Below are 15,343 nucleotides of genomic sequence, written 5' to 3' on the forward strand. Positions count from 1 at the left end.
ACTGCACAGCTTTTAAAATATTATTTATTTGTTTATGACATCCACGGTGCACTGACAGTATTTATTTACTGTTCATTTCCCCCAACCGGAGCAGGGGTATTTTCTGTGCTCTTTAGGGGTTACTAGGCGCTCATGGGAGCTGAAAACCAGACCTTATAGGAAACCCAGCACCTGGAAAGAGGAGCCACGTGTCAAAAGGTTGTGGTCCTAGGGTGGCCTAGCTGATGGCACTAGACTGTGTCTCTCTCACCCCGGGCAACTTTTTATGAGACCATTCATGTGTGTGCCAGCACGTGGAGCTTCTTTATAGGACATTATTTCCTGCAATAGAGGATCCCATCCCATAAACCTGTTCCTCTGTCGTTAAAAACTCCCCATAAAGGGTGCTTAATGATGCCTCCTGTGAATACAGAATTCTTTACTTAACCGAGTCCCAACTGATAGACATTTTGTACCCCCAACTCCTGCCAATTTCTCCTATTAGAAATAAAGCTGTCATGACTATCTGTACATAAACGTAGCAGGATTCTTGCACAGAGTCGTGACACCAAGGCTTTTCTTTCCAGGAAGCAACTTTATTCGTGCCGACACCACTCAGTTGGGTTCGTCCCCGAAGAACTGAGCCCTGAATGCCACGTGGCATAGTTTTTTTATACATTTTCTATTTTTTTGTCTCCCATATATGGTAACACACAAATATGCAGTCTGATTAAGTGGTCTCATGTTACAAGGTTGTGAGGAATGTTGTCACATACAGGAATAGTCAGGTTGCCTTGAGGTTGTTTTTTTTTTTTCTTTCCTTAGGGGGGGATCCCTACCACATAAACTTTTGATTCCATTGCATATTTCCCTGGCTAGATTTCTAGAACAGGAATTAATGAGTCAAAGGGCTAAGACTCTCATCATTTGGTTTTCTCTAGAGGATTGCAGTTAAGCCTGTGGCTCTAGAACTCTCTGGTGCCTGAGCTTGAATTTGAACTCTCCCACTTACTGTCTGTGTGACTTTGAGCAGGTTATGTAACCTCCTGTTTCTTCACCTGTAAAATGGGGATAATAATAGTACCTACCTCATAGTGTTGTTAGGATTCAATGAGAGGAACCATGTGTGTGAATAGGCATGACTCATGAGACGTCGTCATAAAGCAAACTTTATTTTTGTCTCCCACGGTCTCTTTAATTTTATTCTATGGGGCTGCTTCCCCGCCCCCCGCAAACCTAGATGAAATTGACGGTAAGTCCCATGACTTCTCTGGCCACTTTCAGGGAACCAAAAGTTGTCCTGTGAGTAATTAATATGTCCTGTCTTTTGCAATAAGCAAATCTTAAATTGCGGAGTTACCCATCATGATCTGCTGAAAGCCAGCTGCCTGCAGGAGAGGGTCCAGTTTGCAGTTCTGACTCTTTCTAAGGTCTAAGGTGAAGGGAAGGAGGGGAAGAAGAGAGGAGAGGGGCAGGAAAATTCTTCCTCCTCTCTCTCACGTGAGTGCCTTTTGAGGTTCTTGGAGACCATTCCATCGTTTGGGGTGTCTCCGTAAGCACAGCTCCCTCGATGTGAGTGATGCTTGCTCTCTATCCTCCATAGGACACTCTGGTTCCTTTCTCAGGCCCTGGGAAGCCTGGGCCTGTCCCCTCTGCCCACTGTCACCTCCTCCCACAAGGGGGTCCTCTTGACTGGGATCTAAGACAACCACATCTGATCCTCTTGCTGGGACCCGCGTGGGCCCCCCAAAATACTCACGTATCCTTTGCCCACAAACCTGACCCTGAGGCGGCAGAGTCCTCTTGGCCATCAGGGCAGCCACCCCCACCTGCTCTCTGGATTTGCAGGCATGAATCAGTTGCCTGTGCCCCATGGCCTCAGGACCATTATGGCCACATGTGAAGCCATCCTGGGGGGGGGTCTCCAAGCCCCACTCCCTGGACTTGAGGCAAAGGCCATGTACCCTGCTGTGCTCCCACTGAGAGTCCGCTGGACCCCGAGGCTCCTTCTAAAATTCCTCCTAGACCTCCAGCAACATTTTTTGCAGACTTGCATATTTTTTTATGTATTAGAGGCAGGTGATGGGCACCTGGTCACAGACCCAGGTCTTCACTGCCTCTCTTCCAAGTCCCATTTGGGGCATCCCACCTCACTTTGGTATGTGGTATCTGTTAACGCGGAGCCTCGACTGGAGAGTTGCATTTCATCATTACCTGCTGCCCTTATTTGCTTTTTATGGAACATGTGGAGAAGTGCCAGGCACATAGCATGTACTCAACAAGTGATGGTCTCGTGTGACCCCAGCTCACAGGCTCCCCACTTACATTCATTTCGTCACTATTCCTTTTGACTTTATCCCTATTACCTTGTTTTATGCTTTACAATTTTATTTTTCCCGTGGACTGTGCTGGTTGTGGTGATGTTGGTAGTGATTTTAATTTGCTATTATCTTCTGCAGTTATTTGGAAAAATATACGTATTGTTTTTATTTTTTCAAAGTTTACTTATTTTGAGAGAGAGAGAGAGAGAGAGAGAGAGAGTACAGGTGGGTAGAGTAGGGGCAGAGAGAGAGGGAAAGAGAGAGAGAATCCCAAGCAAGCTCCACACTGTCAGCATGAGCTCAATGTGGGGCTTGAACTCACAGACCGTGAGATCATGACTGGAGCCGAAATCAAGAGTCAGACGCTTAACTGACTGAGCCACCCAGGCGCCCCTACACATTTTGTTTTTAATTCTTCTAGTGCTTAGCCTGCATTTTTTCAAATATGTCAGTAAGCCTATCTGCCTCACTTTAATCGTGGAGAAATGGGGCAGTGGGCACTGTCCGGCTGTCCACATATGCTACAGTTTTGCCATGATGTCTGCCCAATGGCTTTGAAAAGACACTGGGCTCTGGTCTAGCGTCCGCTCATTTCTGTCCTGGACTTTCCAAATAGCCCGCTAGCAGTTGCCAATACCTCTGGCCTTGTCTCCCTCTGTCCGCCATTTTGCTCCCAAGTATGTCTTTCTAAAAGTACATCTGGGAAGGTTACTCTTGGCTTCAAACCCTCAGTGATGCCTCATTAGCTCTAGAATAAAATCCACACTCCTCAGCCTGGTGTCCAGGGTGCCAGGGGATCTGGCCCTACCTTAACTTTCTAGGCCCTTCTCCTGCCACGTGGAACAGCTACCCTCCATGCCACCACACGGGTTTGCATTTTGGTTTTCAAGTGCATCGGTCACATATTCTCATATCCTGATGCCTTCGCTCACGTCATCTTCTCTGTCTGGAATGCCCTTTGGTCAGAGACCAGCACAGCACTGGGCCAGTTGTAAAATCTCAGTAACTGGTAAGCTTCCCCCTTCCTTTCTTATTAGTCTCTCAGAATCCTTCAAGGCCCGATTCCAATGTCATCTTTTTCACTCTCAGGACAGATGTGTCCTAACCTGACTTCCCCTCCCTCTGGTACCACTGGCTGCCCCTCCTCTGTGCCCCCAGTACTTTGTACACCGGTACTGTAACCCCAGCACCTTGGTGCTTTCAGTCCCTCCTGCCAGATGGAATGCTCCCCAAGAGCAGCACTGGGCCGGCCTGACACCTGCCCAAGCCCTGCGTGGACCTGCGAGCCCGGTCGGGTCCAGTGGATATATGATTGATTCGAATTGCCTTCCTCACCCTGCAAGGATGCGACACCAAGCTACTACGCAGGGCACCTTGGGACTTAGTGCCCAATCTGAATAGGTATTCACTTATTATTCATATCCGTTTGTTTCTAAAATTGATTAGAGGTGAGCCACACTCAATAAAACTGTTAAATTAGAAACAGAAAATTTAAGACTTCACATGGAAGTAGCAAAGTGCCAGAAGAAGGTGCTAACTTTCTTCCCTGGCTGAATGAGTGTCGCTGAGAGCAGCTTGCACTGGGGTCCTTCGGCTGCGGTGGCAGAAACAAGGGTCTCCTTGGGGCTAAACTCTTTCACTCCCCTCACAAACCATGGCCCTGTCTGAGAATGCCTAAAAGGCAACAAGGAGAATTTAAATTCACAGAAAATATCTCACCCTTGCAGGATTTGGACAGTGGTGAGGAGGCCGTTGGGGGTTGCTACATGGCAGCATTTCGGTACAGATCACCTTGTTCCGCGGGCTAAATTTGAAAAGCTTAGGCCCTTTCTCAAGGGTCATTGTATAGCACAGTTGTATTTTAACCATGGCCTAGTACAGTATTCCTCATGTGGCTTTCTGAAGTGGCTTTTCGATGGAAGCCAAGGGCATACACATAAAATGTCAACCAGGGGAGCTATTTGAGCAGGAAAACCCATTGGCAGTTCTGAGTTGAGTGTGAACTCTCACATACCCCTTTTAACTCACAGAAGCACACACTTAGATCCTCCCCATGCACACACATCAACACACCATCCAACAAACATTCTTGTGCAGACCCATTCAGAGGCAGGGACACCTTACCACACACACATTCTCTCTCTCTCTCCCGCACACTCATACGTACATGGCACAGTCCCACTGGCTCCCACACATCCCATGGGCACACACAGCCTCTATAGGACATGGGGAGCTGTCTTATTTCTGCACCTCACTCTGCCTCCAGATTTTACTCCCTTAGGACAGAATCTACAGTATCTATTTAATAGATTCAATTACTTCAGGCTCCTGAGACCTTCCAACTTGATTTTGATTGCTTTAAGGTGTCAGATAATTTGGGAATGGGAGAAAGCAGCCTCAAATTCTTGAAGGGAAAATCTTCTAGGCTCTAGTCATCACCAAAGTGGCAGCTGCTGATGGAAGTTTGGGGAACATGGTCTGGATGGTGGGACCAGTCTCCTGTTGCTGGGCAGGGCTCCGTCCTCCAGTCCTACAGGACAGAGGCCCTCAGGGTAGTGCTTTGTTTGGCCTCCAAGGCAAGGACCAGTCCCTTTCTGCTGACCTTCCTGGGAGCCTGATCGGCAGAACCGAGGCCTATGCCAAATGTCCCAGCAGGCAAGGAAACAGCCCTGCTTTCTGCCCCCTTGCACTCACTCTGAGGTGATTTCTTTTGTCTGCCCTCTGTCCCCTGTGACAGGGATAGCTCTTGGAGGTTGATAAATAATCAGAGGTCACAGCCTTCAGAGAGTGTCAATGCTGTACCAGACAGAGATGGATCTAACCTGTCGTGCGCTCCAGAAATCAGAAGAAAGAGGCTGGGTGTGCATCCATGTGCACTGCACGAACGGTGATAGGGAGGAAGGAGGCGAAAGGCAAGGGCTGTGGACCCAGACTGCTGTGTGTGAATCCTAGCTTCACCGTTGAGTAGCTCTATGGCTTTGGGCAAGATCTTTGCCTTTTGTGTGCCCCAGTTTCTTCTGCTATAAAATGGGTATGATGATAGCATCTCCCTCCTGGGGTGGTTGTGAGGATGAAATCAGTTACAGTGTAGAGATAGCACCTGGAGCTCAGCAAATGCTCCACACATTTGGTTATTGTTTTTATAGTTAATGGGCAAGGCCGCCAGGAGGAAAGCCTGGGAGAGTCCTGGGATGGGAAATCCTGGCCGTGGACCTAGGGCAGCAGGATGGGGCCCTCCTTCAGCGGAGCTGGTTCTTCTCACACTCTCCACCTCCGACACCCCCCCCCCCCCCCCCCCCCCCCGCCGTGTCGTGGAGTCACCACACAGACCCTCTTCTGGCATGGTTACCCGGGTGTGTGCGCTGCTGAATCCAGGGCGCACATGAGGACACCCACATGTAGTGGGAAGAAAGTGCCCCTCAGCAGACCGCTGCCAGATCACCTGTCCTCGCTTCCCTGCTTCTGTCAGCCGGCTGTGGATTCACTAGCCTTCACCTCATCATGCCACGGCTTGCTTTAAAGTTGATGTGAGTCACAGCCAAGACTTCCTCAGCACTCAGAGACTTTAAGATGACCTTTGTTAAGAAGTTTTTGCTTTCTTTTAAGTGTAGCCCCTAGAAAGAGCTTTGGAGGACAGAGACCCTGGTTCTATTTCAGCTCCATCGCTTTGTAGCTTTCTGTCCTTGGGCATCTTAGCACTATTGAGGCTTTATTCTCCAGAAATAGAAATAAAACACTTGCCTCTCAAGGCTGTTGTGTAGCTTAAATAATATAAATTCATAAGGGCTGGGAATGCAATAGACGGTTTATGTTCTCCTTGACTGCTATAGCTTAGAGGGGAAAGACTACTGCTGCTAGGAAGCAGCTCCTTCACAGAAAACCAGAGGTTCCCCGGGGACCTGTGAGGGGGTGGGGAGGGTGGGGAAGTGGAAGGGGCCAAGAAGGGAAGGCCAGCCTCCAGAGTTTGGACCAGCGGGTTCCCTGGGACCTCTTCTGTTCCAGACCGCAATCCTTTCCGGCACCGAAGGATCCCCTCCCCTCCCCCATCCCTCTTCCCACCCCCGAGCTGAGCAGCGGTTCCCATCTCTTAGCGGAGATAGGTATGCTAGGCAGGCAGGTAGGAGTTAGAATTATCTCGGCTTCACAGAGGAAGAAACTGACGCTCGGAGGTCTAGGGACCCGCCCAGCGGCTTTGGTCTTAGCCTCGGGTGGGCGCGGGCGCGGTCACGTGTGTGGAGCTGGAGCCCCGCGGCTCCCGGGAAGGCGCGGGGGCGGGGGCGTTGGCAACACCAGCGCCGGCCCGGGGGTGGGGTCTCCGCCGGGGGGCGGGGCGGGGCGAGGGGGGAGGGGGCGGGCCGCCACGCAGCACTCCGGCGGTCGGCGCGGGACCGAGCCCCTTTAGCAGCGCCGGGCCGTGGGGGCCGGCCTCTCTCGCCTCTACGCGCGCGCACGCCCGTCCGCCCGCCGCGGCCCCGCGCACTCCGCCGCTTCGCCCGTCGCGCCGCGCAGGCAGCCGCTCGCCGAGCCCGCGGCCGGGGCCCTGGCGTGCAGCGCGGGCCTCGGAGGGGCCCAGCGCCCCGGCCCGGGAGGATGCGGCCCGGGGCGGCCCGGGAGCTGAGCAGGGTCCCCGCGCCGGCCCCCGCGGGCCCCGGCTTCCAGAGCCGCAGCCGCCGCCCCGCCCCCGGGAGACATGACTTCCAAGCCGCATTCCGACTGGATTCCCTACAGGTACGCGGGAGCCCGTCCCACCTCCCCTTCGGCTCCGGGACGCGGGCCCGGCCCACTACCCTCCAGCGCTGAGGGCGAGGGTGCCCTCCACCCCGACCCGGGGCGCAGGGCTCCCATATCCATCCCATCCAACACTGCGGGCGCGGGCTGGAGGCGCTGGGCCTTCCTATCCCAACTTTGGGCCCCGGGCGGACTGAACCTGGCTGCCCTGCTTCATCTCCCGTCCGCCGGGGTTGCTGAAAGGGTCCAGAGCTCTGGGCCTGTGTGGGCCCTTGTTGGGTCCGGCAGCGCCATGTGGCCGCCTGGGGAAGGAGCGCACTGCTCTAAGCCCCCTCCTAGGCCCAGCGCACCGGGTCACATGCCAGTGTAGCCGTGGACAGACCCCCCGGTACAAGCTGCAGGCATGCACCTTCCGTGAGTGCATCCAGCCAAAGATGATCCTGCTGGTCGGTTCACACACTCAAAGCATGAATTCCTGGAGACAGTTATTCTGAACCAAGATCACTGGCTGCTCATATACACATGCACCCTGTACGTCTCCCCCCACACTGATTCTTGGGCTCACACGGGTGTACTACTATCTGTGCACATACACATCCTGTATGGGACGATACCTGACACCTGCTACCCACTCACGGATACTACTCCTATCTTTCAGAGACTAAGAAATCCACTTGCTAACAGGTCCATACCTGGACGCACACTAACTCACAATACATAGAACTGCCTTTACATGCATAAGAACACTCATGAAAACACAGAAAGCACAGCCACCCTGTGTTTCCAGACTCTGGTCTGTCCCAAGGACGGCTGGGCTTTGCTACTTGTGTGGAGGTCTGGGTGGGGGAGGAGTGGGGGGGGGTTTCACCCAGGTGCAGGCCTTTCCCCCATGCACTCCATTCTCTCCCTTACCACTGGAATAGATCTCATCGTCATGGCAGCGCCAGATCCTTGGCCACCTATTGGCTCCTGGTTGCCATGGGCTACGGGGCTGTCTCTAGGCCTCCCAGAGAGGCATGTGTGTAAAATAGGTGCTGGACTGCTAGGGTCCACTATGTTAGTGTCTGCTTAGGTGCACAGGCCCGTGGGTTGTAGGAACAGACCCTCAGGACCCGCCTTGTAACAGCCAGCTCTTGGGGAGGGACGGACCTGAGTCCAGTCACTGATAGGAAATACTTCTGACCGAGCTCTTCTATAATCTGTCCAGACAGCATCCAAAATGGAAACCAGCTGAAACCGCCTGAGGCTTGTTAAAAGCAGATCCTTCTGCAAACAAGCACCTGTCAACTGGCCTGGGGATTCAGGGTTTCTCTTAAGAACTGTTGTCTCTAATCTCAGCTCCTTTGGGGGCTTTAGGGTTTCCCAAGTTAGAATTTGTGGGTGCTCCTCCCACCGACATACCCACGTGCACACATACACAAGTCACTCCTAGGATTTCCTGAAGACCTAATGCAGTCACACCTCAGAGTCTCCCATATATCAGGGAGATATTTCTATCAAGAAACTGGGGCTTTGCTGACTCAGAAGAGCTGCTACCCTACACTGGGCATCCAGGCTAGGGGCACAGGTAGTTTCTGGAACATCCTGGCTTTCTTGACACACCTGTACTGAGGGGGTGCAGCCACAAGGAGTATCATTAACCTTTTCTAGCCACTCAGCAGAGGTGCCTGGGGTAGTGCCTGTGGGCTGAGTGGCCTCCAGTGCTGTGGGAGTCCGAGTATGGAGGAGCAGGTGGCAGGTGGTGGCCACAGACTAACTTCGGAGGGAGGGAAGGGACAGCACTTACAGACACGACGGTGCGGTTGGGGTCTGGCCGACTGGGGGCCGGGCCAGATCGTGGTTCAAGGAAGCCTCTCCCAGGAGCCAAAGACCAAAGCAATGCATAGAGTAAGTGCATAGGTCTTAGAGAAAGCCTGTCTCAAATAGGGGAGGCTTAATCCTGCCCCTAGGAAAGGGGGCCCTGGAGAAGTGGGGTTGTCTCTGGGAAGTGGCATTGTCCTCCAGCAATCCCCAGGGCACTGGCATCCTTCGAGGAGTGAGTTGGCACTTATTCCAGCCCAGGTCCAACCACTCCATCGCCCCATCCCCTTCTTGGGCCCGCACACTGCACCTGGAGCACGGAATCTTATCACCCTGGCAGACTACCCCTGAGGAGCAGCTTGGCACCCTTGTGGCCCTGCCTGCTTGCCGTCCCATTGCTCTGTCACCCCTGCCTTTTTGCTCTGTGGCCAAGAGGGTGGGTCTCAAGCTGGGAGCAGGCTATAGTCAGAAGTTGCCCGAATCTCTCGTGCCTTGTTGGGGTCTTTCTGAGCGTGCGCCGAGCCTGGGACGGCACTGGACTTTGGGTGTAGACTTCCAGAATGGGGAGGCCTGGGCTGAGAGGAGGAGATGCAAGTTGCCTCCTTGCGTTAACTGGGCTGCTGATTGCAGTTAAAGCCACATGCCTGTGTGATCACAGAAAACTGGGGCAGAAGACTGGCAAGGCAGTTTACTTGCAGATGAGGGGGATGGGCACGTGTGCACGCGCTTTGGTATGAGTCTTCCCCCCGATGTCACAGCATGTCAGAACTGGAACGTGTTATTTGGTTTGGGGGAGAGAAGCCGGTCGATTTCTTATTAGCTCTCCTGGTGGGGGTTTGATTCCCTCTGTGATGGTTGCACCTGTGTTCCCTAGGCCCGGCTCATTTTCTTCTAAGCGACGCCAGTCGGTGATAATCTTCTTAAGGGTAATTGTGGCTCAGTTTACAATGATTATGGATTAATCTCACATTCTGACTCAGAAGGGAGCCGTTTAGTTTATAAAGTTTGAACAATTAGAAGAGCGTTTTGCCTTTTGATATGTTTCTGTTATTACTACTACTAATTTCCACTTCTGCCATTTTCTGTCCGTCTGTGTTGTTCTTGAGTATTAAATGCCCTTCATTCCTGACTTCACAGCCTTCGATGAGCTGCAGGTGGAGTATTCAGAGTGGGGCGTGCTGGCCAGCCCCTGTCCTCAGTGCTCTGTCCGCATGGTCGTGCGGCCGTTGTCTGGTGTGTCTCCAGCCAGGCCCTGAACTCCTGGAGAGCAGGGACCTCATCTGGTTCTTGGCTGTGTGCCTGGCATGAGCCAGCATAGACAAGATGCCTGCTACTTTGAATCAAAGAGGCATCCCCAGATAGCTTTTAGGACTTCCCGGCTTTCCTGGCTCCACACCCAGGTTGTCAGCACACCCGAGGGATGTAGTACTCCCCTCTCAGAAAAAGGAATACTTCTGGAAGAGTGTGGGCCTAGGTTAGAGAATGAGAAGCTCGGCTGGAAGGGCCCTTGCTGTCCAGTCCTCGGTGCGAATGCTCTGTGCAGTAGCCTGCCATCAGATGGCTATGACCAGTAGAAAGTTCTTCCTTGGGGTGAGCCTCAGCATGCCTCTGGGTGTTCCCTCCTCTTGGCTCTTTTTGGGGTCCTCTCACCACTTCCTCACTACGCTTTCTGGAGAGTGGAATGGCCGCTGACCAAGCAAGACCTGACTCTTTCAGTTCTGCCTGTGTGGGGAGCCTCGGGGCGCCCTGGATGCTGTGGCCTGCTGCTTCGCCTGTGGCGGCAGGGGCGAGGAGCAGAATCTCTCTCCACTCCCCGCCCAAACCCCCCTGGGAAGTCTTCCTGATGTTGCTTAGGGCAGAAGGAGAAGGAAACACAGGGGTGAAAGAGTGGACTTGGGGAGCAGGCATCCTGTTGGTACACTCAGGTTGGTCTCTGCCCTCCTCCGGCACAGGCCTAGAGGCACCTGCAGCCTGCAGGGTGTGGCCTGTCCCACAGCAGTGGAGGGAGGCTGTTACTTCCTGGCCCGGGCCGTGGCTGACCTTGAGTCCTCACCATCTCGGGGAATGGCTTTGGCTCACTGACTAGTCACCTTGAGGCCTCTGTAAACAGAACCCTGAAGTCTCATCAGGCTGATGTCAAGCCCTGTCTCCCCCATTCTGCCTGTGTCGGGAAGACCTAGGTTCGGGGACCCACATGTGAGACATGACCTTCTCCTGTTAGGTTTCTGTTAGTTAGACTCTGTTAGCTCTCCAGTGTCTTCTGAAGTCCTACTGTCTTTTTAAAAAGAAAAAAATTTTTTTTTAATATTTATTTTTGAGAGAGAGAGAGACATAATCCAAAGCAGGTTCCAGGGCCTGAGCTGTCAGCACAGAGCCCCAGGATCCGTGAGATCATGACCTGGGCCACCCAGGTGCCCCTGAAGCCCTACTGTCTTAATGAACAGTTTAGTATCACTTCTACTTTGCATCATTTGAAGTCTGCTGAGAGGCCTGCCTTGTCTTTAGGTCATCAGTAAACATGCCAACCAGGGCAAGCAGGATGCTAGAAACCTTCTCTGACTATGGCATGCCCTATTGTTGCAAAGATCTTTGAGTGTCTGTCTTACTGGAGAAGCATGCCATTCATGTGGCTTCGTCGTGCCCATGGGTGACCATCACTGGTCCCTGCGAGTCCGTGTGGAAGCCTGGCTGTGCTATCCTCCCGTTTTCCCTGATAGGTCTGGGGGCATGTGCCCTGACTTGACAGTGGCCTGGGCTTGCTCCTGGTGGTCACTGGGTCTTCTAGCTGCTCACTTGGCCTGTCCCGTGATCTTAACCTGGGGCCTACATAAGACTCGTTGATCTGCAGGCTATAATTTCTTCCCCCATCTGAACATAAGGCTGCATTTGCATACTTCCAGCAACTCTCCAATTTCTTTTTTGTTCTTTAGAGAGCACCAGCTGTGGCTCATGGTCCTCATTTGCATGGCTGAGCATTAGAATCACCTACGTTTCTTGTTTTAAAAGAGAGAGTGCGGTGAGGGATTGACTCTGGGGTAATTTCCCCAGCAGTTCTGAATTACCAAGTCAGGCCCTAGTGCCCATAGCAGTTTTAACGCACCTGCTAAGTTTGGGAATCAGCGGTTGGAACGGAGAGGGTCCATCCGGGGAGGCTGGGACTCTTCTTCCTTCTGGGGCTCCCTCTGTTCCCAGCCGTACTGTTTCCATGATGTTCCAAGCAGCCACTAAGCAACGAAAGCCACAGATCTGAATGTGCCGGGGGTGGGGGTAGGGGAGTCTGGCATTGGGTACAGGGGTTGTGGCCTGGCCCCCTGGGTGGTCTTTCCAACTCTGGTAGGCCATTTCCCTGATTCCCTGGGTCCGACAGGGGCAGTTTCCACTGTGATTGAGTGGAAGGAATGAGGGAGTAAAAGGGGAGAGTGAATTGGCCATGGAGTACGGGCCTGTCCCTGGGTAGCCTGACCCCCAGGCCTCTGGTCAGCTGAGCATGTAGGGTGGCGTCTGAGATGAGAGGCAGGGAACCGGCTTCCTAAATGTGTTGTCCCTGTCTGGCCCTTCCATCCCATGGGAGAAGAAGTGCCCCGTTCTCATTTGTTGTCAAGCACAGTTTTCTCTCCAGATATCTGTTGGGCATCTTGGAGGGAAGCAAGAGGGTATGGAGGGGCTCTCCTTGGGAGGTGAAGGGGCCACCTTGTTGGTCCTGGGCAGAGTGGATGGATTGATGGACACCGCAGCCTGGGTTTCTCTGACCCTCATGAGCCAGTGTGGCTCGTGGTCCTCATTTGTATGGCTGAGCATTAGCATCATTACATCTCTTGTTGTAGAAGCGAGGGTGAGGTGAGGGATTGACTCTGGGGTAATTTCCCCAGCAGTTCTGGATTACCAAGTCAGGCCCCAGTGCCCATAGCCATTTTATGGTGCTTTCCTGGGTCTCCCTGGTCTCGTCCCCAGCAGGAGATGCCTGTAATGAAGGAGCCACCAGGGTCAGCTGGAGGCCCCATCCATCAGTGTCCTGTCTCCTGTCCGAGGCTCCTGGCGGGGCTGCAGCTGGCAGCCTGGGCTTGGCAGTGGTTCCATAATTGGAGCCCGAGTTGTTAAAAAGCCATTACTGTCTCCTCTGTGGTTATCATTTAATGCTGCCTAGAATAGTGCCCATCAGACAGAGGCAGTGTCGGTGAGAAAGGAAGGTGCTGAAGCGGGAGCTGAGAGGCAGGGCTGTCTGGAGGGGTGGAGCCCGGGCCTGCTGAGGAGGTGAGAGGGGTTTCCTTGACTCCCTGGAGACAGCCATCCTTGTTGTCATTGTGCTCCTCAGCAGCTGGGGTTTGCGGGGATTCCGTTATCCACCAGGGACGGGTGTCGTGTGCCCCGGATACATTGCGGTTAGGCAGTGCAAGCCTATCCCTGCTGGGGGACCGTGGTTCGCCTCGTGCCTTTGCGGCTTTCCTAGAAACAGTGCTGTGCCAGGAGCCTGTTCACTGTACCTGCTGCTGCCTGCTGTCGGAGCCACTCCATGTAGGTCCTTTAATTGCCGGCCCTCCTGGGTGGGTCTTGCTCAGCCAGGCACGTTGTGACTCACCGGCCACAAGTTGCTTCTCCCAACTGCCGCCCCCAGCCTGCACGTACCCCCCCCTCCCCCCCCCCCCCGCCCCCATGGCTGCTCCAACAGGCACGGTGGATGGCTCTCTAGGCACCTCCAGGCTGAGTTTCTGGAATCTCTTCAGAAGCCTACCCCTAGTTCATCCATCTTTCTGTTCATCCATCCATCTCCGGTGGTGAAGTCCATTCTGCTTATAATCTTATCACTGTTGCTAAAGCCTGCAGCTCTTCATCTTTCTCCTCCATCAGGGAAAGGAGATGGGGCCAGAGGAAGAGGAAGGCAGCTTCCTTACCTGGGTGTGACTATAGAATGACCGTGGCAGTGGACAGTAGCCTGGGGTAGGAATGTACCCTCCTGCACGAATAAGGACATTAGAGGCACTGGGCAGCAAGGCCACCATGGCTGGAGCCACCTTTTGTCCATCCAGCTGCCAGTGTGACCCAGAAGTTCTGGAGGTGGCTTTGCTAATGTCAGCTTAACCCTCAGATGGATGTCCCCTTTTCTTTAAAAAAAATTTTTTTTTTTTTTTAATGTTTATTCTTGAGACAGAGACAGAGTGTGAACAGGGGAGGGGCAGAGAGAGAGGAAGACACAGAATCTGAAACAGGCTCCAGGCTCTGAGCTATCAGCACAGAGCCCGACGCAGGGCTCGAACCCACAAACTGTGAGATCATGACCTGAGCCAAAGTCGGACTCTCAACTGACTGAGCCACCCAGGCGCCCCTGGATGTCCCCTTTTCTCAATGACCCTAGATTTTAGTGTCAGCACCATGGGAGGCATCTTCATTGCCCTGCTCAGCAAGCCCAGTGCCAGGATGACCCAGATGAGTGCCCTCTGCCCTGCCCTGTCCTGTGAAAGTACGAGCGACTCGCATCATCCCAGCAAGCCATGAGACTGCCTCTCCTGCTGGCGGGAGGTGGAGCCGGCAGTCTGGCAGAGGTGACACGGTCGCCTGTAGCCAGGCCACTGGCACGTGACTGAGATTACAGGCCGCCCCGTGTGCACCCAGGCACAGAGCTTGGCAAGCAGAGCACGGGTGGATTTCAGGCCCCGTCGCTTCTGTCAGCCAGGTGCCACATGGAGTCCAGACTGCAGTCTCCATCTGTATCCGGGAAGTTATAAATGAATATGCATTGCTCGTGCAGCAGCCCAGGGTAGACAGTGGTGTTTGTGGACTGACCTGTTGAAGTCTGTGGGAGCAGACGCTTTGCCTTGGTGTTATTCAGTCAGACCACTGACTTAGGTGGAGAGACCAGTGGCAGAGATGTAGCCTCTCAGACCTGGCAGGGCCCCCAGGCATCTTGCTCACTCTAGTACCGTCATCCTTTCTTCAAGACCCTTGCTGCCACTCTCCCGTCATGCCTGTTTTCTCTGATGGGGCACTCACTGTCCCAGACAGCTTGCGTTTTTAGGAGCTTCTTCCCTGTCCTCGGCCCTGGCAATGCTTTCAGGGAGTCCCACATGCAGCTCTAGACTATTTTAGGTGGGCCGAGCCCTTGACTTCGAGCATGTCTGTTTAGTAGTGTTTTCTCTTGTGCTCTGGCAGCCAAGGATTTTGGTGAATAAGGCTGTGCATGGCCCCAGGTCACAGTTAGGGCTCCTCTTGAGTGTACAGCAGTCCCTGGGTATCAGGAAAGGCCTTCAAGTAGGTAGGACAGCTGCCAGTTAAAAACATGCAGTCGTTATAGCTTGTGGCCAGGGAGGTGTGTGGGTGAAGCCAGAGGTGGGCAGTGAGCTGTGTAATCCGTGGACTTCCTGCCCCCCCCCCCCGCCCCCCACCCCCCACCCCCAGCCCGGCTGCCCCAGTAGATGGATGCACAGGTAGTTTGAATGAGCTGAAGGGTCCTTTCAAGTCAATGATTGGTCCAGCTAGAAAGAGCTGCTGTTGTCAGGAGGAGGTGGAAATGGCTTTACCTT

At 53.5% G+C, this 15,343-nt stretch overlaps 1 protein-coding gene across 4 annotated transcripts in view; it reads left to right on the forward strand.

Moving 5' to 3' along the window:
* TUB (TUB bipartite transcription factor) overlaps positions 1 to 15,343 on the forward strand; it is an 87,410-nt gene that overhangs the window by 56,411 nt on the left and 15,656 nt on the right. Inside the window, exon 1 of one of the 4 annotated variants that reach the window (XM_011286702.4) lies at positions 6,733 to 7,028. The exons of the other annotated variants lie outside the window; for them this stretch is intronic. Within the exon in view, the coding sequence (XP_011285004.1) occupies positions 6,991 to 7,028 (38 nt within the window). The 5' untranslated portion in view covers positions 6,733 to 6,990. Of the gene's footprint in view, positions 1 to 6,732; positions 7,029 to 15,343 lie in introns of those variants that run through there. 4 annotated transcript variants of the gene reach the window in all.

This window comes from Felis catus, chromosome D1 (genome assembly GCF_018350175.1).
Source record: "Felis catus isolate Fca126 chromosome D1, F.catus_Fca126_mat1.0, whole genome shotgun sequence".
NCBI classification, from domain to species: domain Eukaryota; kingdom Metazoa; phylum Chordata; class Mammalia; order Carnivora; family Felidae; genus Felis; species Felis catus.